The following is a 24,691-nucleotide window of genomic DNA, read 5'->3' as shown; positions in this document are numbered from 1 at the left end:
TTTTAAAGGTTATATTCCATTTATAGCTATAAAATATTGGCTATATTCCTCAGTCAAGTTTTAAAAGCCAAAGTTCTTACAATGTCCTACATGGTCTTCCCCACCATCCACACCATTACTTGTCTTTAAATCTTACTACTTTCCCCTCATTCCACTCCAACCACACTAGCCTCGTAGACGATCCCTGAATACATGACACACACGCTCCTGCCTCAGAGTAAGTCATATGGTATCCCCTCTACCAGGCACACTCCCCCGCCCTCTCAGCTCCCATATATCTACCTGGCTAGCCCCCTCATTTCCTTTAGGTCAGGCCCTCCCTGTCCTATTATTTAAAATAGCAGGTCCCCCACCCAGCACTCTCTTTTTGTTCTCTGCTTTTTCTCCATATCATTTATCACCATCACTATGTATTTCACTTATGAATTTGTTTATTCTTTGCTCTCTCCCCTCCCTTAAAAACGTATACTCCAAAAAAAAAAAAATGTATACTCCATGAATACAGGGAGCTTTGCTGTTCTGTTCACTGCTATACCTAGAACACTATCTGGCAATCAAATATTTGTTGAAAAACATGAATTAATCAATACACATGAACAAAAACATTTTTGGATGCTTAATATGGTCTGGGCATGTTAGCTGCTTTACAGTTGTTAATTCTCACAACAATCCTACTGAAGTAGGGACCATCATCATCCCCATTTTTTAGGTGAGGAAACCAAAACACAGAAAACATAAGTAAATTGCTCAATGACATATGCTACGAAGTGGCAGAGGCACAATCTGAACTCAGGCAATCTGACTCCAGAACCCTCTCTCTTAACAGCCCCACTATATTGCCTCTAAATTTCTAACTAGTTAATACATTTTAATTGAAATGTATGGGTTGATCTATGGGTTACTTTAAGTGTCCTAATTTTTAACATCAGTCATTCAAATCATAAATCATTCTACAAGTCCAAGGCTTCATATACCAAACTTACTTAATTTACTAAACTTTGAAATTTGGAGTTTACAGTTTTACAAAATTCTCTCTTCACACTCATTTACTTAATATACTAATATACTCTATTCCAACACCTACATGACTCAAGTAAGGAAACTGTTAACCAGAGAAGTTAGCTTCCTCATCTTCTAGAAAGCAACTGGTAAGATAGGAAAAGGCCTGTCTTATATTTAACTCTCAGTACTATGTGACCCTGTGAATTCCAATTTATAAAATGAAAATGGGTTTCATAATACATCACTATACTAATTAGATTTTAGTTTTGAAAAAGAAAAACACATTAACTCGCTAATTCTTTTCATTTCCAAACACAGAGACGAGAACTTTGAAAGAGCTATGGTTCTCCAAATTACTTTCCAGATTGGCCACTGTTGTTTGCCTACCTAGAATTCATCCCCTCCTTCTTCCTTCCTAATAGAATCCTTCCCCAGTATAATGCCTCAGGGGAAGTCAACACCACTCCAGATTCAGGCGCAAACTCAGTTAGTTTGATAGTAATCACTATTGAACCATTCCTGATGGGTTGAGGAATGGACATACTACCCAATTCTGGCCAAAAAAGGTCTGAAAGAAGCCTGCTAGAGGCTTTTGGAGAAAGTTTCCTCTCTCTGTAAACAGAGGCACAGGAAGAGACATCTTCCTTCTTTTAGAAGTTGTGTGTATGGATGTGATGCCTGTAAGCCTATCCCATGGAGAGCAGCAGAACTGAGCAATGGAAAGAATATGGGTTTTTACTGACATTGTTGAATTTCTGTAATCAACCAATGCTGAAGCTATTCTATGAGAAGATAAAATTTCTTATTTCTTAAGCCATGTTGAATTAGGTTCTGCTGCTTACAGCTGAAAACATACTAACTACATACTTTTTTATGAAACATATCCCAGGACTAACCTCAGAAAAAAAAGTTTGTGGTTAAATAGAATTAGTTCAATAAATATGCTATATCCCTACAATTGAATACAATCCTATTATTTAAAATGATATTGACATGAATAGTTATTGTCATGGGAAAGTGTTCATGACAAATTAAATGAAAAAAAAGCAGGTGTTGGGCTTCCCGGGTGGTGCAGTGGTGAAGCACCCACCTGCCAATGCAGGGGACACAGGTTCAATCCCTGGCCCGGGAAGATCCCACATGCCGCAGAGCAACTAAGCCCGTGTGCCACACTACTGGCCTGCGCTCTAGAGTCCATGAGCCACAACCACTGAGCCCATGCACCACAGCTACTGAAGCCCACGCGCCTAGAGCCCATGCTCTGCAACAGGAGAGGTCACCACAATGAGAAGCCCTTGTACCGCAACGAAGAGAAGCCCCAGCTCACCGCAACTAGAGAAAGCCCGTGCGCAGCAATGAAGACCCAATACAGTCAAAAATAAAAATAAATTAAATAAATTTTTTTTAAAAAGCAGGTATTTAACTGGGTGAAAGGTATATGGGAATTCTCTGTGCAACTTTTCTGTAAATCTAAAACTATTCTCAAATGTAAAAGTTTGTATAAATACCTTAAAAAGCAGATATTTACAGTACTGTCTCAGTTGAATTTGAAATGAGAAATACACACGTGAAAGAATATATCTAAAGGTGATCACAGTGGTTATTCTGTGTGGTAGGATCGGGAGCTCCTACTTTCTTCTTTTTACTTATCTGTATTTTTTATCTTTTCCACAATGACTATGTAGTATTTTTGTAGTGCTTTTAATAAGAAAAATAAAATTTATCTTAAACTATCTTTAAAAAAAGGTTTGTAGCTAATTCTACAAATGCATATTAGAAGTTCAACAGGAATTATACCATACTGAGTGACTCAGCTGTAGAGTTAGAAAGTTAAAAAGGATACATGTGAAAGAACGAACTCTAAAGCAGTATTCTTCTAGCACAATCATTTCAATAAGGCCTTCTCCAAAACAATTTATACACAAATTTTAAATTTTGACTCATGATTGAATTTATTTTTTCTTAAGTTTTAAAAAAAAGAAACTAGGGAATTCCCTGGTGGTCCAGTGATTAGTACTCGGCGCTTTCACTGCCATGGCCCGGGTTCAATCCCTGGTCGGGGAACTAAAATCCTGCAAGCCACGTGGCATAGCCAAAAAAAAAAAAAGAAACTATAACAATAAGTATTTAAGATTACAAAGCTACATGCTCTGGATTTGTTGCCCTATACCCTTACACACGGGTAGACAACTAATCTGGTCCACAAACAGAACATCAGACAGGAAATCCAAGGCTGGATAATGGCGGATGGTATGACATCATGGTGTTGACTTTGGCTTTGTGTTGGCTCATATTCACAGGGCACAGGGCAGTTTTTATATTGACGTGGGACATGCAAAATGGTATGATCTGGCAGGCTGGACCTAGCCTACTGACTCTTTTATTAAAAAAATTAGATAACCCTCTTACTTTATATGAACTTACAAATAATACACAAGAAACAAAAAATATACCATATATGGGCAAACAATTTGCAAACTGATTTATAAGGCTCTATGCTTGACCTTACCTTGCTATCCCAAGTCAGGTCCTACACAATCTAAATTTAATTGGGATAGTAACACATTAAGTAAATTAAATCTACATTTAACCCAATACTGTGTTAAAACTAGCCTAACAAACTTTCAGAAACTTACTACTCACTTTAATTGTTCCAAATTTCAAATGTGACTTTTACATGAAACCATAAAATTTTGCTGATAACATTAAGTATTGGAATTTTTCATTATTTCTTTTGTTAGAATAAATTACCTTTATAAGTTTAAAGGTCACATGTTGATAATAAATAATATCAATATTTTGAAACAAGTCACAAATGAAGCTGGTTGGGTCCACAGGTCTAAGATTTAACAAAATATTTGGACACTGGGTATTTAGAGAAAAAAAATAGATACAAAAGAAATATGACAGCTTGACCTCAAGCAGCTTACCTTGTTGGGGAGATAAATTATATTCACAAAATAATTAATGCCATAATATAACATGATTTTGTGTCAAAATAACAGACCTTAGCCCTAGATAATTAAGGGGTTCAGTGCTAGAATTTTCAGAGGAAGAAAAAAAGGAAGAAGGACTTGCAAAGGATCCTGATTTGAAGATGGGGTGGGATGGGCATAATCTAACACAAGAAGCGGCATAACCAAAAGGCTGGAGGTGGAAATAAGCAAGGTATATTGAGGGGATAAGCAAGGTATATTGAGGGGATAAGCAAGGAATTGGGCAAGATGAGAAATGAGAATAGAGGATTAGTAATTAAGCTGGAAATGTAAATTGGTATCATATTACTAAAGACTATGTAAGCCAAGTTTAAGAATATAGCCTCTGCTTAAAGGAAATGGAGAGCTGCTGATTTTTTCTAAATAGAGCAGTAAGACGATGAAAATAACATTTCTGTAGGATTAACCTGGCTGAAGAATTCAGGATGAATTTATGGGGGAGGGGAAAAAAATTAGAAAAAAAGCAATCACTTAGGAGGCACTGATTAAGAACTTGGGCATTAGAGTCAGGCAGACAGACCTGCTCTGCTACTTGCTGGCTGTGAGGCACTGAATAATTTACTAAACACATTTATGCCTCAGTTTCCTGTCTGTAAAGTGGGATACTAATAGTGCTTATTCTATAAGGTTGTGGTATGGCTAAAGGAAATACTACATATGAAAGCATTTACATAGTGCTTGTTCTGTAATAACTACTCAACAAATGTTGGCAACAATTACCGTATTACAAACCATTTCAAATGCTAGGTGATGAGGAACAAGGGCAATAGAAACTAAAAAGAAAGGATGACTTGAGTCGTATTTCCATAGACTCATGAGATGTTATAACTAGAAAAGACCCTAGAGAATTCTTCCAAAAACAAAACGGCCCCAGTTTAAATGTCAAGGATGAGACAAGAATGGGGCAAGATAGCTCAAGAGGTTTTGACTGCAAGAGTGTCCAAAGCAGTAGAGTTAAGATAATTAAATATTATCTTTAAACAAAAATATGCTTTAAAATATAAGCTACAATGAACTGAGTATATAACATGTGCCAAACACTGTGCTAGATTATGACATAGTACTTCTAATTCCCAGAACAACTGTGAAAGTTACGTATTAGTTCAATTTTACAAAAGAGAAAATGGATGCTCACAGAGGTTAGGCACGTAACCTTGGGCAGAGTAAGAAGCAAAGCTAGGTATGGGACCCATACCATCTGTTTCCAAAGCCTGTGTTCTTCCTACTACATTCAGGCTACATCCCCCTTTAATATCAATAAAAATTATATCATATCACACAGACATATCTGTAATTATTTTTCTATCTACTTTGTTAAATATGGTGACCATAAACATGTCCAATCTTTTCTACATTCTAAGATAAATATAAAAAATGAGAATAAATTTTAAAAGCATTATAAAATGAAGACTTACCATATTTCTAATGAAACATAGTTGGATATACTATAAACTATAATATATTAAATGAAAGCAATGGCTAATCTTTTTCAATAAGAACATGCAGGAAAAGTTGGCATGGCTTTTTACATCATTTGATGATATTAACATTTGTCCCATACTACAGCATCATTAAAAAGTGACATGTAGCTCATAAAAGAAATACCTTACTACACATAGGAGAAGCATTTTACATAAGATGAATCCATCAAATGTTCAGAGTTATAAAGAAAAATTACACAGAAGCAGAATGCTCAGTCTGCTAATAGTAAGGACCACATGGTGGCAGGTGACCTATTTCTTCAGTGTTGCTTCTCAGCAGATATTTCCTTCAACCACAGGGCCAGTATGCTAGTTCTCCACCAGAATGTTACTTAATCTAAATTTTACCAGGATGAAAATACCAAGTATGCCAAAGCAAGAAAGTTTCCTGAAACAACCTTTTCATTTGGCTTCAAAAAAGTCAGAAGATACTTTACTGGGTTGGCCATCAAACTATGTAGTCAAGTAACTACTAAACCAGTACTTCTCAAAGTGTAGTCCAGAGACCAATGAGAGTCCCCAAGACCTTTTCAGAGGGTCCAACAGATCAAAAATACTTTCAGAATGTCACTAAGACATTACTTGCCTTCTGTACTCTCATTCATTCACAACTGTGTAGTGGAGTTTTCCAGAGGCTATGTCCTGTGGTATCTCAACAGACTGAATAGAGGAGCAGACTTAGGAATTTACATGTCTTCCATTTAAGCCAGACATTAAAGTTATTTGCAAAAACATAAAATGATGCCACTCTTCCCATTTTTTTTGTTTGTTTTTTGGGAAATATAGCTATTTTCTCATTTTAAAGTTATGTTAACATGTAATGCTTTATTATTTCTAAATGAATTAAATATTTTTAACTTCTCAGTTTTATTCTAATATAGTAAATTTCAATAGATACAACCCACTTAAACAGAAACTCTTTGGGATCCTCAATAATTTTTAAGAGTATAAAAGGGGTACTGAGGGCTTCCCTGGTGGCGCAGTGGTTGAGAGTACGCCTGCCGATGCAGGGGACACGGGTTCGTGCCCCGGTCCGGGAAGATCCCACATACCGCGGAGCGGCTGGGCCCGTGAGCCATGGCCGCTGAGTCTGCGCGGCCGGAGCCTGTGCTCCGCAGTGGGAGAGGCCACAACAGTGAGAGGTCCGCATACCGGAAAAAAAAAAAAAAAAAATAGGGTACTGAGATTAAAAAAAAAAAAAATGAGAACCACTTTTCTAGACCTTCCTGTATTTATGTTTTGCCAAACAATTAAATTTTTAATTTTCTAGTGACCACTGAGGAGATGTTGCTGCCGTACAGATTATTTCAGAAATTTGTCTTGATAAGAACAAAAAAGTCTACAGACAATCTTAAAAAGAATTGTATCCATTAGTTTAAAAAATAAATCATTTATTACATCTCCTCAAAATAAATACAATAACAATGTCAAAACTAAAGTGCAAGCTAATAGACCACTATCTATAAGCTCTGGGCATGAGTTTATGATCAGTTATGTACTGGTAATCCTCCAATAGCTCCTATACCAAAAACAGGGCTCTCTGAGAGGCCTATCCAGCAACTGTTCTGTTATGGAATAATCCTGATTCCCAAATCACAACAGGACTAACTGAGATGCTTAAAAGCAATTCTCTGTACCATAATCTTAACATCTCCAAAATAAAAAGTTTTGTTTCATCTAAACAGTTCAGTATTTCCCAGTATTTCTGGGAAATACATAAACATTAAGACATCAAAGTCCCATCTGGATCCAATCCTTACGTTGTCAATAAATTGTAATAGATGTAGCAATCCGTGCAGTTATTAGAAACCTTCAGGATGCATGGTAATGGTAGTTTTTGAAAATACAGGCTGGAGGGAAACACCTTTCAATACTAGTTTTTGAGGCTGCTGGAAGCAATAACAGATAAAAACTTCACATTTATGCTTCAGTCTAAAATTAAAATGAAAGCCATACTTTGAAAACTGTAATATTAATATTATAGTTAAGGAACCTAAGTCAACAACTGTTTAATTTGAAAGTTACTTAACCCTAGGCTATTGCAATAGCCAAGAAATGAGGTGACCAAAGACCTTAAGTAGAAAAGCACTTAAAGGCTAGAAAGAAATGATGCTCCTTAGGTATTCATTAATTCACATATTTATTAAATTGTCTACTACTTGCAAGACCTTGAGCAAGCTAAGAAGCTCATAAGCTGGTGGGAAGATAATTCCAAAGGGGGAAGTATACATAAATAAATGCAGAAGCTACTCTAGACAGAATGGAAGAAGTTCTATCTGAGAAGTGCTAGAAGAGGGAGGGAAGGATGTCTCCTAACAGAAGGGATCATGGAACATACATTCTGGCATAGAAGGCATCTCACCAGGGCCCTTAACATATATAAGATTCCAACCCAAAGTGAAAGGCATCCGAGGAAGAGGAAAGCACACACAGTAAGGAACAGCAAGTATAAAATAGCTTCCACAGAACTTGTGATGGACTCCAGGAGGAGAAAAGACTGGAATATTAGGCTGGAAGCAAAAATAAAGGGACTTACATGACAGGATAAGCAAGAAAGGGCTTTTTTTCAGTAGGCAAAGGGAAGCCATTGGGCGGTTTTTAAAGTCATCGGAAGATTTACCATTGGAAGGTAAATCATCAGATGATATTTTAATAATACTGTGGATTGGACAGAGTAGAAACGGGGAGAACAGTCAGTGCACTATCACACCAGTCCAGGCAGGAAATAAGAGCTTGATCTGGGACAGGAACTAGGAAAAAGGCAGATACAAGACATGCTGCAACCTCTTCACTAAAAATCAACTTAGTTTTAAATGTTTCGAAACTTAATTTACCACACAAAACAAGGTTGTTCACATTATTTACATTACACTTTTACTTCACTTCATAGGCAATACTTCAGCATACTCAAGTGTGCTTCCTTTTTAAAAAGCTGTTAGGAATAACTAACTGTATTCTACATTAAGACTATAAAATGGGTAATAAAGAGCAGCATAACCATATTTTCAAAATTCTGACTAGAATCACAGTATGCAAAATTTCTTTTAACGATGAACATTTTAAACTCAAAAGTTTATTTCCATGGAATACAAAAAGTTTGGATCAGAATTTTCTATACAATCTTGTAAGACCCACACTACTACATAATTATAATAGTTCACTTTTCTTAAAATCATTTCTGGACAACTCAACTCAACTCGGTCTACACTTCTACCAGGCCCATATTTTTCAAATATTAGTGCCTTCTTCATTTTCTCCCCTCCTCCCCACTCACCTCTCCGCCTAACAAATTCCCTTTGTATGTCTACAAGGCAAGATACTATGTGATACAGTATGATTCTAAGGCAGTTCGAATATATAATTCTTATAGTAACAGAAATCTAGAATTATTAACCTTACTTTTTACAGGAGAGGAACCAATGATGTACTAAATTTCCATTTATGTGAATGATAAATGCATCTAATAGAAATGATGCTTTACCATTAGGGGGAAACAAAGGGGGAAATACACACAATAGATGGGTGGCAAATCTCACAAACTTTGCAAAATACAAAAAAAGCTGCATCTGGATTGCAGTCACAATTATAAAAGCAAATAAAGAAGGCTCCAAAATGAAGGGAAAAGAAAAAATTCTAAGTGATCATTAAGAGTGAAAAAGGTTGATTCAATATTAGTACTAGTTTTTAATGTAACATCATTTAACACTCTATCTCTCAAAAAAAACCACAAAGAGGATAATTCACTGTTCACAAGGACGCAGGAAATAATTTCTACATACATCCTATAAGACAGTTATACTTCATTACACTTTCATGGGCTCAAATCCTTTCAAAGGCTTCCAAAAACACACAGTCTGATGATAACTGAGATTCCCCAATGACACACAATTTATTCTATAGGCTTAGCTATAACACATTTTTTAAAGACATAACGAATTCATCCTCAACAAAAATAGTCACAAAGGCCCTCTACTTATTCAAAAATCATTACATAAAGCGCTGTCTATAACTGCAAACAGGGTTTGAAAATCTGACAGCTAATAATCATAAAATGGGGTAGACTTTAAAGAAAAAAAAATTACCCAACTTTTCCATTTTTCCTTCCTTTTCCTTTCCTACCAGATACACAAAATGTCTGTAAGGATCTCAGACAAAGCTCTAAAGTAAAAATACAGTGTATGTATACTTTACATTATGTATACTCAAACCTATCTCATATATGTACACATCACATATATTCACACAAAAAAGGTTTCTCCTTTTTTTACGCTAAGAATTGAAGTTACGTTAAATTCTATCCCATAAATGAAGTTAAATCACCATAAATTAAAGAGTAATAAAATAGGGCACGTAGATCTGAGTGACTATATTCTGAAAAGAAAAAGCTCAGACTAAGGCCTTGACTGAATAAAAACGCCCAATCCCTGAAAATCACTAACCGGCATTCGGTTTCCGTGAGAGAAAAAGGGGGTCTTAAAACGAATCATCACATAGGTAACCCAGTTTCAGAAGTTAACGAACGTAAAACACAGCGAACCAAAGAAGACAAACGTACGAAATGACAAGCTTTAAAGAATTTCCCCAAAGGGAAAGACTGACTTCAAGACTGAGATATAAAGCATCCTTTGCAGGTAGAAGAATCTTTAATTGAAAAAGAAAAAAAAAGGGGGGTGGCGGTGGTGAAGGGTACGACAAAAAACCGAACGACAAGCAAAGGCAAAGAAGTAAAAGAAACGGGTCTCTCCTCCCATCCCCCACCCCAGCCCCCACCCCCACTCTCACAGGACAATAGGATCGGGGTCCTAACTGAAAACTTTAAACGTGTAAACCAGAAGCAGTTTTACTGCAGCTCTAACTGCAAATCTGCCCCTCATCCCGAACCTAGTTCACCCAAGAATACTTCTGCCCTGAAAACATCACCAAGGTTTTGTTAAACACAAATCAGACCCATCACAAGATTCTCTCTTTTTTCTCCCAAGTACCTGGAGGATCCATTTCAATATAAAATATCAGTTCTGTCGAATAGGGCATCATCACCTCCCTCCAGTCTGCGTCATCGCGGTCCATACTCCACACCGTATTGTACATCGCGCTGTCAGGGGCAGGTCGTCAGGAAATATATAGAAAGCATATATTTTTTTTATCTGCTATTTAAAAATCTAAAAATATATATCTGTAAAAGTCCCACTCGGAAATGTACTTCGGGGTTTCCAACGGCCGGTACAAGCAACGGCCGGTACAAGTCCAGCCAACTACCAGGACAAGGACGGGGTCCTCTTCCCCTCTCCTGCTTTGGCAGCCAGCAAAATGCCCCCCGAACGTTCAATCTACGGGCTCTTCTCCTCGAAGGGGTACAGAAAGGCTTGGGGGGCGGAGGGCAGAAGTGTTAAAAAACGGCTTCCCCCAAATCCCTCCTACACAGTCGTTCTCCAAAGAGAAAAGCTCCCACCGCCTTCAAATCTTTCCGCGGAAGCCACTTTTGTGTCCTTCGAGAGAGGGAGAATAGAGAGGGGGGGAAAAAGAACGCGCTGGGAGAAAGGTGGGTAAGTGACAAAGGAAGGCATAAAAAGGAGGTTGGGTATTGCGTTCAAGTTTCGGGGTCCCACTGGTCTGCGGGGAGAAATCCCCTCAGGGGCCAGGACTCGGGCTCCGTTCCGGTCGGGCTCGGAACCGAAGCTGCTGCAGCCTGGGGTTGGGGGCCCGTCCGAGTGTCCAGTTATCTCTGCTTGGCCGTGCGCTCCCGCCCGGCTGCATGCAAGCTCGCCAGCGCCGGCTCCCCTCACGCTCTGCCCTGACTCAAGCCACTAGAGTTTCATTTTAACGGCGCGGAGGGGGGACACCCTCCCCCGCCCCCACGCTCTCCCGCTGAGGCGCCACCTAACCGCGCCGAGCAGGGGGGATGGCCAGCATCGCTACTGCCCCTTCCACTCTATTCCGCCTCGAAGTGTTGGGGCTTCTGTCAGGTGCCTGAGAGACTCTTTAAGAAGCTGTCCTCCGCCTCGGCTATCAACTCTCCCCACCGCTCCCTAGGCCTCGGCTCCTTAACCCTCCATCCTTTCTCCCCGCAGCCTCAATCAGAATGGTAGGGCCCGGGCGCTGGCCACTCGCCAGGAGTCAGTGCCGGGAGCACGCGAGCCGCGCAGGGAGGGAGAGGCGAGAGGGGGGGGGGAAATGAGAGGATGAAGTGGCTGGTGATTGGCTGAGCCTGGTTGCCGGAGCCCGGAGCCTGCGTCTTTTGTCTGCCTTGCTCCAGCTGAGGAGCGGGAGACGGCTGCGCGCCCCAAGCGAGCCAATCAGGAGCCAGCCGGCGCCGGCCGGTGAGGCGGCGATTGGTCGCAGCTCAGTTACTAAGCGGGACAAAGGCAGAAGGGGGAAAGAAAAGAGGAGGAAAAAAAAAAGAAGAAAGAAAGAAAGCGCAAACGGCGGTTACTGACAGGCTCGGCGAGCGCTCAGGGGCCCAAGCTGCCCGGAGACAGGCGGGGCTCCCGCTGAGGCTCGGTCCGCCCGGACGAGTAGGAGAGGGGGAGGACGGGCTGGCGTGAGACACCTCTGCCCGGAGACTGGCCGCGGGGGAGGGGAGCGGACAGAGAGGGCGCGTGCTGTCACTTGGCGGGACGCGCGCTCTTCTGGTCCTTAGGAGGTCCCCGGTTAGAGTCCCTCCCCACGGACCTCTTATCCGAGCTGAGACAGTCCGCCCCACCCCCCATGATAAGTTGTCAAATAAAGCAAAGGTCCACAAACCCACTTGCAGGACCGTGCTGCTAAGTGAGAGGTTGTTCCCATGGGCCCCGTGCAGCCGTCCGCGGCCGCTACCTGAGCCCAGCCGCGACTTCTCCCCTTGAGCAGTGAGGCATTTCTTAAGCAGGTATTTCGCGGTTACCCTGCGCTTTCCACCCCAGGATTTTTGAACCCAGAGGGAACTGCCCACACCTGAAATAAATGGTGGAGCGCCACAGCAGGCCCCTCGGCTCTAGTGCTCAAGCCGAAAAAAAATGCCTTGCAATTACAGCGCGTGTGTGATTTTTGAGATAAATCACAGGTGTTGGAATCCCTCGCCAAAAGGGCTCTATTCTGTGTCCCCGACAGATGCCTTTCCACATACACCCAATCCCTACACCCATTCTTAAAATGCTGAATATTTCCACGCATTTCAGAAACTGCTAATTCACTTGCTGGGGGGACACGCAATAGCCAAAAGCAGATTTGTGTCTCGTGAAGCTTGTGCCTGGAATTGCCATTCTACATACCCTGCAATACAGTCTGGGGAGGCCAAAAACTGCTCTCTTTCCTCTTTACACAGGAGTAACGAAGCCCATTGTGTTTGGGTTGACAACCTGATTAAAGCCCTAGCAAAACCTCCTACCATGAGTGGCTCTGCTGTATTGACATGCCTGTGGAAAAGTTGCCACGTTTCATCCTCAACCTCCTAAAGTGGTTCTGCCTTCCTTAAAGGTGCTCTGAGTTGAGACAGTTCCTGGGAGCAGTCAAAATGTGTATGGACTGCGTATAAAGTCATGGGTTAAAAAGAGCCAGGAAGAATGAATGGACAGGGTTGAGCTGAGAAAACATACCAGTATTCTTATATGCTTGCTTGCTTACATTTCTGAAATCCAAATGTGATTCTGGAGCCAAATCAACCTGGGACAGGTCACATTAATTTGAATGTCCTGAACCATTCCTCCAGGTAGAAGATACTGGAAGATCAACCCTAATTTGTGGCTGGTTTCCCAGCAGGCTCTTTACTTCACTGTATCTGGGAGCCAGAAGTACTCACATTTGATAACTCAAAAAGCAGAACAATCAGTCAAGGGCAGGTTGGTTTATTTTTGTTCACGGGTGTCCCTGTGCATTCCCAAACAAAATGAAGGTGAAGAGAGGAAGTGTGGAAAAGATAATAGCTTTCAGATTTCCATAGCAGCTTTTGCCTGGACCACTTCTCATGATTTAGTGGCGGGGATTCAATTTCCAATGCACAGAGCAATCACCCAGGCCTTCCCCATAGCTAAGGCTTTGGGAAATGTAGTGAAGAAACAGCACAGTATATAATGTGTGCTCAATACTGACACATTGAGTAAAGCTGTGTGATTCAACCTTGCCACCTAAAATCATATGACCCAACTGTCCAACAAATAAAGGAGGCCTCCAAAGAATAACAGTGATGCAAGAGGCAACGATGAATCAAGGGGAAGCACACTTCCTTCAGATGGGCTTGAACCAGTGCCCTGCCATGGTGGGAAGTGCCTGTCATATGATGTTGGCTTTACTTTCTTTCAGTTGAGAAATAGAAGTGAGGTTCTGACTACTTGTCACCAAACCGCCTCAGGCTCTTTGGCAAAGGTAGACAATGTTAGCTCTGGTGCCCTGGATCATTTCCATCCTGGAGAATTATATTTGGCCTGGGTGTGGAGTAAATTCAGCTGTAAGAGCTCAAACTCCTGGGTCACAACCTGCTACTTTGGGAGTTGTTTTTTCCCCTTTGCCTCCTGCCTTTTTAAAATTTAAAGTAGTCTTAGGTAAATCACAAAATCTGCCTTCATTTATATATCTGTGAAATTGGAGATTACCTTCAGATTTATGCAAGCTACTTAGTTTATTGTGAAACACTCTGAGAATGAAAAAAAATGCCACTTAAGTACTTAGAATTAATAGTACCTTTCTGTAACTCCAAACAGACAGAGTGTCCTTCACTTTTCACCCTGCTCTTGTCTTGCTATGAAACAGTTCAAATATGCTCCGTTTCCCCCTCTTTATTTCAGAGATGGGTGAAATATTTCTTCTGTGCACTGAATATAGGGTATGATCTCAGACCTCTCTGTGCCAGCAGAATCAGCCTGGAACTCAGCCAAAAGTTCTTCGTGATTAAAGGTGCCATCTGAGCACAAGATATTTTTTTTAAAGCCTTGCAAAATGGAAACATACTTTTATTATTTTTTTAAGGTCACTGGCTTTAACACAGAACTGGCTTTAGGCTTTGGGGAGGATCACTGGACTCAATCCCCCTCTTTTTTTCCTTTCTCATTATCTTCCCTTCGCCACTTGTCTTGTGATAAGGCCAAGTCCGTGCAGCTAAATAAACTCATTTAATATGAGTTATATCATAAATAATCCCATTTAATAAATGGGATTCCAAGAAAACTCTACAAATTATCAGTTGCAGATTTTAGGACCTCCCCAGCCACATGCCTTATAAATTGGAGGTATATCAAGTTTTTATGGAAAAGTTTGCCTTTACAATGTAAAAAAAGCAATGCTAGTAGATCTTCTAGAAAGACATCTCCCCTGGGGATGGATAGTCATCTCTTGAGATACCAGTGTCTAACATCTTGGTTTTCCATTTTTTCCGAATGATACCCCTTTTATTTGGCATTTGTAATTTTTTATTTCTCCTCTACATCTTTCTTGAAACTTGGAAAACCATGGTAGGGTTAATCCTATCAGCCCAAGGCACTGAGAAATTATGACATGAGATGAATGAGCAGTTTTCATAGGAGTGGCATTTCTCCAGATGCTGCTAAATTCCTGGGCTTATAGGGCTCTGTTTGAGGGCTTCCTCAGACCCTTCAGCAGATGATATAGATCTTCTCCCCACTTTGGGTCCTCCTTCAGCTTTGGAGATGACCAAAAAAGCAGGTCTCTCTCTCTCTAGCCTAACATGTTCCCCTCTTTTTGGTGTCTGCCCTTTTAGCAACACAAGGGCCACCTGGATGGTATGTCATGCAAACTTCCCCTCCATCAAGGCAACAGCTTTCAACTCAGCTCTCACCGGGAGAGAGAGAGGGAACAAATGAGATCCAAATGACAGGAACAATAGTCCAGGCTGTTTCACAAGGGCAGGGCACAAACAGGGCAGCTGGTGAGCTCTGCTACCTCATTTAATCTCCATAACCCTGAGGACGTTTGTATTTTTATTCTCCTTTTACAGATGAGGAAATTGAGACCCAGAGCAGTGAGGAGACTTGTTCAAAGTCACGCAGCCACTCAGTAGCACAGCCAGCATTACAGCCCCAGGTCCTGATGTCTTTCCCACTACACCACACAGCTTCCCACCCCTTCATTCACTTAGCAAATGTTTATTGATGCTTCCAAACACTGGGGATACAAAAATGAATATGACAAAGTGCCTAACATTGAGTCCAGAGTCCATAGAGAAGGAGTCCAATTATATGCCTGTATTTATAGAAGTATGCTATAATAGAGAAACTGACAGAGTGCTATATGAACCCCCAAAACAGTAATGATCTCTGCCCATGGTGCAGCTGAGTAAAGGCTTCCTTGAGGAGGTGATATTTGGCCGGCCCCAAACTTATATGCACCTGCTTTAAACATGTGGTCTCTTTACTTCTCAGTTTGTCCAATCCATATGATTAGCTCCAAGCCTGAAAAAGTTTCACTGAAATCTGACCCAAAGATCAGATCACCAGAGTCTTTCATTATCTTTAATCAGGCTGCAACAGCCTCCTCATAATCTCCCTGCCTTGTTTCTTCCAGTTCATACTCTACAAAGTTAGAGTGATGGCTCTAAATAAAAAATCTGGGCATGTCACTCCCTTGCAGAAACTGCACGGTAATCCCATTTGCCCTCAGGATAAGGTTTCAGTCTCTTAGCCTGGCATTCAAGGCTTTGATGGTCTAACCCTTGCCTCCCTCTCCAGTCTTTTCTCACACATTTCTTCCTGTCACTCCTAAGAACTAGTTATACTGAAGTACTGCATTTCTCAGAAAATTTCTCCTCCACGCCAATACCCTCCACTAGAAACTTGCAAACTCTCACTTATGTGCATCCTATTTCGAAGATTGTGCTCACCCAGCCCCCTGCACTGGCCTCTGTACAGCCCTTAGCACACCGTGTTCAAAGTGTCTGTTTCCAGGTCTAACTGTCCCCTCCTGCTCTTGGAGCTCTTCATGGGTGGAAAGCATGTCCTCAGACCATCAGTGCCCAGCATCAGGCCTGGTGCACAGTGGGTAGCCGATGAATATTCTTTGAGTGAATAAACAAAAGTCACAAGAAGAAATGACTCTCCAAGAAAGTTCTGGGGCAGTCTAAGTTCAGGTTACCCTGATAATCCTTTCTGTAGTTCCTCAGCTGATTCCCATTTATTTAAAAGGACAAAAAGAAAAATTTTTAACTGTACAGTTTTTGGTTACAGAAGTGCGAGGGGCAGACAGTGACATTTCTCTCCTGCTGGGTGCCTCTAGGGTCTTCACCGCAGACACTCAGTTCCACTACCCTTTTATTTTATCAGCTGTGAATTGTTAGCAAAATTCCAAGCAGCTTGTAGAAAATTCAGAAAAACTCAGCAGTGAGAAGAGAAGCTGGTTTCATTTTCCAGGCCAGCTCATTTCTGAAATGTAACACCATATAGAGCTTTAAAGTACGCTTACTTCCTGTGGTCATTATTTCAATAGTTTGGAACAATTTGTAGTTCATGCCTGCTTTCTGGAATGTACAATAATCTCCCTGTAATTCCAGGGTCTCAAATCTAAAAACTGTCTTATATGTTTCATTGTAGAGGGCAAAATCAGTCCAGTTCCCATATTGGACAATTTTGGTTTAAAAAAAAAAACTAATAGCATTTTTCATTGCTTCTATGAATAATAAAATCACAAACATCCTTTAGAAATATTCTATAAAATCTATGCATTAAAAGAAAAGTCGGGACTTCCCTGGTGGTCCAGCGGTTAAGACTCCCTGCGCTTCCACTACAGGGGGCACGGGGTTCGATCCCTGGTGGGGGAACTAAGATCCTGCAGGGTGCAGGGAAGGAGGGAAGGAGGGAAGGAAAGAAGGAAGGAAGGGAGGGAGGGAGGGAGAGAGGGCGAGCCTCTTGCAGCCTCCCCAGACACCTCTGCATGGGCATCCTTGAAATCTGGGAAAATGATCCAACCTCTAGGGCTTAAAGATCACCATTTGAGTAAGAAAACTACAGGCATGGAATGTAAAAGGCTTGATCTTCAGATCTGAGAATTTGATTGAAAAAAGTGATACACCCACAGTGACTTTTTTTTTAATTCAAAGGTAGAGACTACCTTGTGTTCTGCTCATCTCACGCTTCTTGTAAAGGAAACGCTCTGCAAAGATCACTATTATTCCCCAAACTTCATCCAGGATCCTGTTGCTTCCCTCTCAGTACCAATATGTGAAATTCTAAATTATGCAATGTTAGGGCTAAGTAAAGGCACCTAAGGTCCTGATAGTAGAAGTAAAACACCTTAGGTACTCCTAGCATAAGGAACTGGGAGTTCTAAAGCAATATATTTTCATATAGTGAACAAAAAAAATTTAACTGGTCATCACATATATCAAAAATGTAATATGATAATTGCACCTAAAGTAGATTTATTAAATGTTAAAGGTGGAAGGGAAGAACAATCCAAAATGACAAGCTCTTTCGGTTCAACTGAACCCCTTTCACGATCTACAGTTTATGCTGAGTACTCAGTAAGATGCCATTTCTGTCCTTGTTGAGCCCATCATCTAGTAAGGGAGACTCACGTGAACAAGCAATAAGAGTTTCACTGACCTTTGTGCTTTTTTTTTTTTTAAATTGAAGTATAGTTGATTTACAATGTTTCAGCTGTACTGCAAAGTGATTCAGTTATACATTCTTTTTCAGATTCTTTTCTACCATAGGTTATTACAGGATATTGAGTATAGTCCCCTGTGCCATACAGTAGGTCCTTGTTGTTTACCTATTTTATATACAGTAGTGTGTATCTGTTAATCCCAAACACCCAATTTATCCCTCCCCCACAGCCCTTGTGCTTTTAAACTGGCTAACTCTCTTGAGACCAAAAGATCAGGGGGCAAGACAGCCTCTGTTTACCCTCTCCATCTTCTTCTCCAATAGCTCTACTGTTCCTTAGCCTCTTTCTCATCTCCTCGACTGTTATCTTAATGTCACACTCCTCACTGATTCTGTTCTTGCAGCACTGACTTCTGGCTGTGTTCCCTAACCACAGCTCAAATGTGTCCCTTGCCTTCTTTTTCAGGGCAATGGAGGAATATAGTTCTGTATCCTACCCTGATATAGGGCCTTGTGGTTGGTGTTTCTCCTGAGTTTTCCCAGGACCCTGCAAACAAGAACCAGGCAATATTATACCCATGAATTGCTCCTTCTCTGAAATCTCAACTCAGACAGATAACTCTCTCCAACCCTCCCTGACCTTTTTTTTTTTTTTGCCAAGCATAGGCATTGGAGGAAAATGATTACCATCTCATACCACTGTAGTAAATAGTGGTCCCCCAAAAAGATCTGTCTAAGTCCTAACCCTTCAGAAGCTCTGAATGTGATCTTATTTGGAAAAAGGGTCTTTGCAGTTATAAAGATCTTAAAATGAGATCATCCTGGATTTAGGGTGAGTCCTAGATCCAAAGGCAGGTGTCCCTATGGAAAAAGGCAGAGGGGATTTGAGACACAGACAGAGGGGAAGGCAATGTGAAGCAGACGCAGAAATTGGAGTAATGCATGTCCAAGCCAAGGAACACCAAGAATTGCCTACAACCACAAAAAGCTAGAGGAGAGGCATAGAACAGATTCTCCTTTGGAGTCTTTAGAAAGAATCAGTCCTGCCAACAACTTGATCTCAGACGTCTAACCTCCAAAATTGTGAGAGAATAAATTTTTGTTGTTTTAATTCACCCAGTTTGTGGTAGTTCATTATGCTAGCCCTACAAAACTAATACATTGCCTGATAATTTGATAATTAAAGACATTTTAATATCAAGACATAGAAAGAAAGAAAGAAAAAAGATATAGAAAGAATATAACTTCAAACTAAAGGATCATCCTTCCCAAGAAATGACCTTAAGTCACTTTAAATATAGTGTTCAAACTGATGAAACGTTGTTACAGACTAGCCCCAGTATTGGAACCTCAGGCCTAACCCAAGGTGTATCTTTTTAACAATTTTCTCACAATACCTTCAACTTTGTCTCCCCTGTGTCCTTCCAAAAAAGTCACCCTGCTGAAGCCAAATCCGAGACCAAAACAAGAGTCCTGCTTCTGCTTTTACACTCAGGCAGCTGGGGCTTAGAGAAAGAAAAACCAAGTTTACCAAGTTCGCTCTGGGCTGGTCTCTGGTCATAATTGGGCTTCCTTTTACTTAATCCTCAATGTGCTCTCTCCGACGTTCCAAACCTTCACCACTTATCTCAAATGACTACACCCCACCCTCAGATCAGTAAATATAACCTGGCCTTTTACTTCACAGAGACCATCAGGCATAATGGCCCCCCTGCTTACATCCCCTCCAGAGCCTATAAACTTCTACCATCCTTGCTTCCTTTCCTCCCTCTGAGGCAGCATGCCTTTCCTCCAACTGAAAGCCGATCACCCATTCTGACCTCTGGTAGCACCCTCATCAACCTCCTAAAGCATCCCTTCTCCTGTCTACCCAAATGCCTACTAGATAGCCCCAAAACACCTCAAAATCATCATATCTAAGCTGGTTCCTTTTCTAGTTGGGTGACAGGGCCAGATGGGAATACAGGCCCACAAGGAAAAGAGCATGTGCAGATGCCCAGAGGAGAGCATGTGTCTCTTGGGAGCACTGGAAATAGTGCCATAAAGGATGTAGAGGATGGTGAGGGATGAAGCTGCAGGGCGAAGAGCCTTGTAAACCAAGATAAGGAATGCATTCTCTTTTTTTTTTTTTTTGGCCGCACCGCTCGGCTTGCAGGATCTTAGTTCCCCGACCAGGGATTGAACCTGGGCCCTCAGCAGTGAAAGCGCAGAGTACTAACCACTGGACCGCCGGGGAATTCCCAGGAATGCATTCTTTTTGCTCAGAGCAATGAGGGCAGGTCTGTATTTGAGAATCATTACATATTGCAGAGTGAACTGAAGGGACAAACTGAAGACAAAACATTGTTAAAACAATGTAGGCAAAAGATGGAGAGTCCTGGGTAGATTTGAGAAATGTTTAAGAGGTAGGAAAGGCAACACTTGGTGGTATTAGGTAACCAGCACATCCCCAACCTAAAAAATGGCTCACTGCAAAATGAGATTACAGCTTTTCTGGTTGAGAATCTTTCTCTTTATTGGTAGTATTTTCCTCCTCTGCTTTTCTAGGTGATGCACTCACTTCTGGGACCTCACTGGGTGGATTAACTAGCCCCGAGAATACTGTTTATGGGTTAAGGCTTGAGGGTGTGAGTGGATTGATGACCCAGACTGGTTGGTCAGTTGCCCCATTGTAGTAGACACCTTTTGATACCTCTGGCCAGTTCACCATGACATTTCTCTCCTCAGTTTGTACATGACCTTGCTGCTGGCCATAGTTGATGGGACACAGACTGAGTTACATTTTCTGTCAAATATTTGCAAACAGTAGCCAGCACAAGAACTGGTCTCTCCAGGGGTTTGGACGTGTAGCATGGAATCTCTGGAGCTGGCCAGTGTTCAGAAAGCCAAAGAAGGATGAAGAAAATGCTCTGAAAGGAGCAGGGATGAAGAATGGAAAGGACCTAAGCAGTAGTCAACTTCTTTTTTTTTTGGCCACTCAGCATGGTATACAGGATCTTAGTTCCCTGACCAGGGATCGAACTTGTGCCCCCTGCAGTGGAAGTGCAGAGTCTTAACCACTGAACTGCCAGAGAAGTCCCCCAGTAGTCAATTTCTTCAGTCTATAGTCTCCTAATGCCCAGCTTTGTCCCTGTTCTAAGGTCAGGCCCACCTCTAACATTTGCAGAGCCCAGGATGATAATATAAATAGAAGCACACATACCGTATGTCAAAATACTTAAAAGTTATAAATCAAAGGAACAAACCATTAAGTAAAATATATTCAATCCTCCTATCTTGCCAAATATACCTTCATGTAAACCTGGAAGACTAGGTTCAAATCTAGAATTCATGGATTCTTAGAATTCTGACTCCCATCTCTTTTCACCCCTGGCTTCATCCTGAACTGTGAAGGGGATCCTTGTGCACATGTCCAAGCCCGTTCCATCCATTCCGCTACAAATAGCGGTCGCTTGACCACCCCTTGGGTCTAAAGGCACTGGCATTGACAATGTTGTCTGTCCTTAGGAGAACAGATCCAGGGAAAAGGCCCAGTGCAGTCCTGGAAACAGGCTTGGGGCCATTTGGGTGAAGAACTCCAAAAGCATGGTCTAGAAGAAGGAACCGAAGCCTCTGGGTCGCTAAGTTCCCTTGGCTCTACTGATTTCTCATCCTATGAGGAGAGGTGGGCTCGGGACCCTCTAGACCCTGTCCTGGGCCCCTCTTTCTCAGATCTAACAGGGGCTGCTTATATGAATTCTTTGTTTATTTAAGTAGGCTCCAACTAGATTCTTTTATTTGCAACCCAAGAATCCTAAATAAGACTGATGTCTTTACCCTCTCAACCACTGTCCAATTTTCTCTCTCTGTTCCCTATGGGGCCTCTAGTAGTGCCTGGGGGAGGGTTTCCTCATGAACCCTAATGCCTACCAAGTGGGCCAGAAAAAAGGAGGGTTCCCCCATCAGTGGTAAGTTATTTTGGTCAAGCACTGTGACTGTCCTCTCCCACTCTCAGGCTATGTTATACCTCCAATTAGCTATTTTGAGCTTAATGGGCAGCCCCACATCCTAAAATAGCATTTTATTTCTTTCTTGCATCTTTTGGCACCATACTCAACATCATATCAGAGTTTATGGACCCCGCCTCCCACCTGATTTGGGAGTCCTCCAAAACGGAAGGGCGTTCAGATGCCAGGCGGCCAAAAATGTCAAATGTTCGGCACTATGCTATTAATCAGGTCTAGAAGCCATCTCTATTGGAGGATGCTCTGGTCCTATTCCTTGGGAAGTTTTGAGTATTTTCTTTGGAGAGAACCCCCACACACACTCGGCTTGGGTTCTGCCTATCATTCCTCTCTCCAACTCTACACTCACATTGAAGATAGTAATGGTCTGCCCTGGACCACACAGTCAAATGCCACTGTGATCACGGTATCCAAGGCCTGTGTCAAAGCCTGATTCTCAGTGGCCTGTGAGTATAGACAGTGAAGAAAAACCACCAGCATGCTTACAGATCGATAATAGTCAGGTACCAGAAGAAGCCAACTTAGCACTGGGAAACACATGGGCAAATGAGATATAGTCTAGCACCTGACACATCCGCTCTCTCTCTCGGAATTTACCTGTGATTTCCCACTTTTGATCCAGGAACTCTATTTTTTAAATAGTGTTGCACCTCACTCTCAGACAGACTTGATAAAAAAAATTATAAACCTTCTCTCTTCTTCATTTTTTTAACATAATACTTACTTAGATGCCCTCAAAACTGACATCAGCGTGGGTCAGCAATTGTTAGGACAATCCTGAGCTAAGGAGCTCAGCAAACTTACCAAGGCCTTGAACTCTCATAAGGGAGTGAGGGATTTGATTTCCTTCTGGATTTTAAGCTGACTTATGAATTGGTGAGCTGGGTCTGTCCTGATAATGCCACGTTAGAATACAGGTGAATTCTGCAATCTTGGAAGAGCTTTTCATAAACATTATGAATATTTCTAGTTTTTCATAGTTGATGGGGCAGAGCTAGTTGTTAATAGAGATCTTCTTGTGACCTGTTCTTACCCCCGTGTGACATTACATGTCATCCTCTTTTACTGAGATCAAGCAAAATTACTTGAGTTGTAAAGTCTCCCAAGTGGTCTAGTATCACTATTGTATTAGTATGACTTTTTCGGATGTAAATGACAGAAAACTAGCTTAATCCAAATAAATATACCTAAGTAGAGGTGCTCAAATAATGCTAGCAGGAACTAGATTCATTCTCAGTTCTCCTTCCCTCTGATGTTCCCCCAAATGGTGACAAGGAAAGCTTCCAGCAGCCCTAGGCCTACATTCCACATGCTTAGCAACTCCATCTTGCAAAGTGCGTTTCTCCATATAGTTACAGAAAAATTCTGAGGGTTGAGTTTCATTGGCCTACCTTGGATCACATGCTCACCCCTGAACCAATCACTGAGCCTAGTTAGATGGAATGTTCTAATTGGACAGTTCTAGGTCATGTGGCACTCCTGGAAGCAGAGTATGGGGTCAGCTGCACCCACCATACATGGATTGAGAATTGGGGAGAGCAGTTTCTCAAAGAAAATCTGGGCAGACCAAAAAAAAAAATGTTTACTACTCTTTTTTTTTTTGGCTGTGTTGGGTCTTATTTGCGGCACACGGGATCTTTGTTGTGGCATGCAGAATCTTTCATTGAGGCGCGCGGGCTTCTCTCTAGTTGTGGTGCTCGGGCTCTAGAGTGCCCGAGCTCAGTAGTTGTGGCACGTGGGCCCAGTTGCCCTGCAGCATGTGAGATCCTAGTTCCCTGACCAGGGATCAAACCTGCATCTCCTGCATTGGAAGGTGGACTCCCAACCACTGGACCACCAGGGAAGTCCCCATGTTCACTACTCTTGAAGAGCCATTCTTCATGCTTTTCCAAGGTTTTGGAGAACATGAATATATGTGTATATATATATAAATAGTGAATATATAAATATTACATATAAATGCATAAATAAACACTTCCAGATAAATTCAAATGGCCAATCACTTTCTCCAGTAACCTCTGAACAGTAACGGGGGTTCCTGAAACCCCAATCCCTTCATATTGGTAGACCTACACAAGACAGATAAAATCTACCCTGTTAACGGCCTCTGCAGTCATAGGGATTTTATAATACTTGCTCTGACATCCAATTCTGGAAACAACTGACTCCATAGGAAGTGGCTAAGCCACCGTATAAGGAACACAGTATGCTGGACTATTTCAGACTGTCTATTCAGAGCCAGGAAATGCAGACAAACCCAGAATTTACTTGATTTTTTTCTCTTCACTATCACAAAAGGGAATCTGTGGGATATGGAACCCAGAGGTGATGCAGTTAATCAGTAGGTCTTTAAGGTGATCTAAAAGATCATCCCTTTCAGACAATATAGACTTCCTGCACTATTTTCTAAAGAGTCTGGGTTTCCAACTTCAAGCTTATGCTACTTCCCCTAAGCCCAGTCACAGTCCATTCTTAAAGAGAGAAAACTATTCTTGGTTTGGGCCTTCCATGACACCTTCTATTTCCTCCTTTTGAATTTTAGGAATCCCCCAAATTAAAGCTTAACATAGAGGACCCAGAATGGAAAAAGGGAGGATGGGAATTTGGGGCTCTTCCTTTTGATTTTGCTGTGGCTTCCATTCCTGCATGCGGGTTGAACACCACTGCAAGCTTTCGGTAGACAC

At 41.5% G+C, this 24,691-nt stretch overlaps 1 protein-coding gene across 1 annotated transcript in view; it reads right to left on the bottom strand.

Annotated features, from left to right (window-relative positions):
- The window catches only part of LOC114899129 (phosphatidylinositol 3-kinase regulatory subunit gamma), an 84,063-nt gene extending 72,817 nt beyond the window's left edge, over positions 1-11,246 (bottom strand). Inside the window, exon 1 of the mRNA XM_029229580.1 lies at positions 10,462-11,246. Coding sequence (XP_029085413.1) covers positions 10,462-10,567 — 106 coding nt within the window. The 5' untranslated portion in view covers positions 10,568-11,246. The remainder of the gene's footprint in view (positions 1-10,461) is intronic.
- Positions 11,247-24,691: the final 13,445 nt, after the last annotated feature.

The sequence above is a fragment of the Monodon monoceros genome, unplaced genomic scaffold (genome assembly GCF_005190385.1).
Source record: "Monodon monoceros isolate NGI ecotype Baffin Bay Population unplaced genomic scaffold, NGI_Narwhal_1 Super_Scaffold_18, whole genome shotgun sequence".
NCBI classification, from domain to species: domain Eukaryota; kingdom Metazoa; phylum Chordata; class Mammalia; order Artiodactyla; family Monodontidae; genus Monodon; species Monodon monoceros.
The sequence above is the reverse complement of the archived record's forward strand: the minus strand, read 5'-3'. Positions and strand labels throughout refer to the sequence as shown.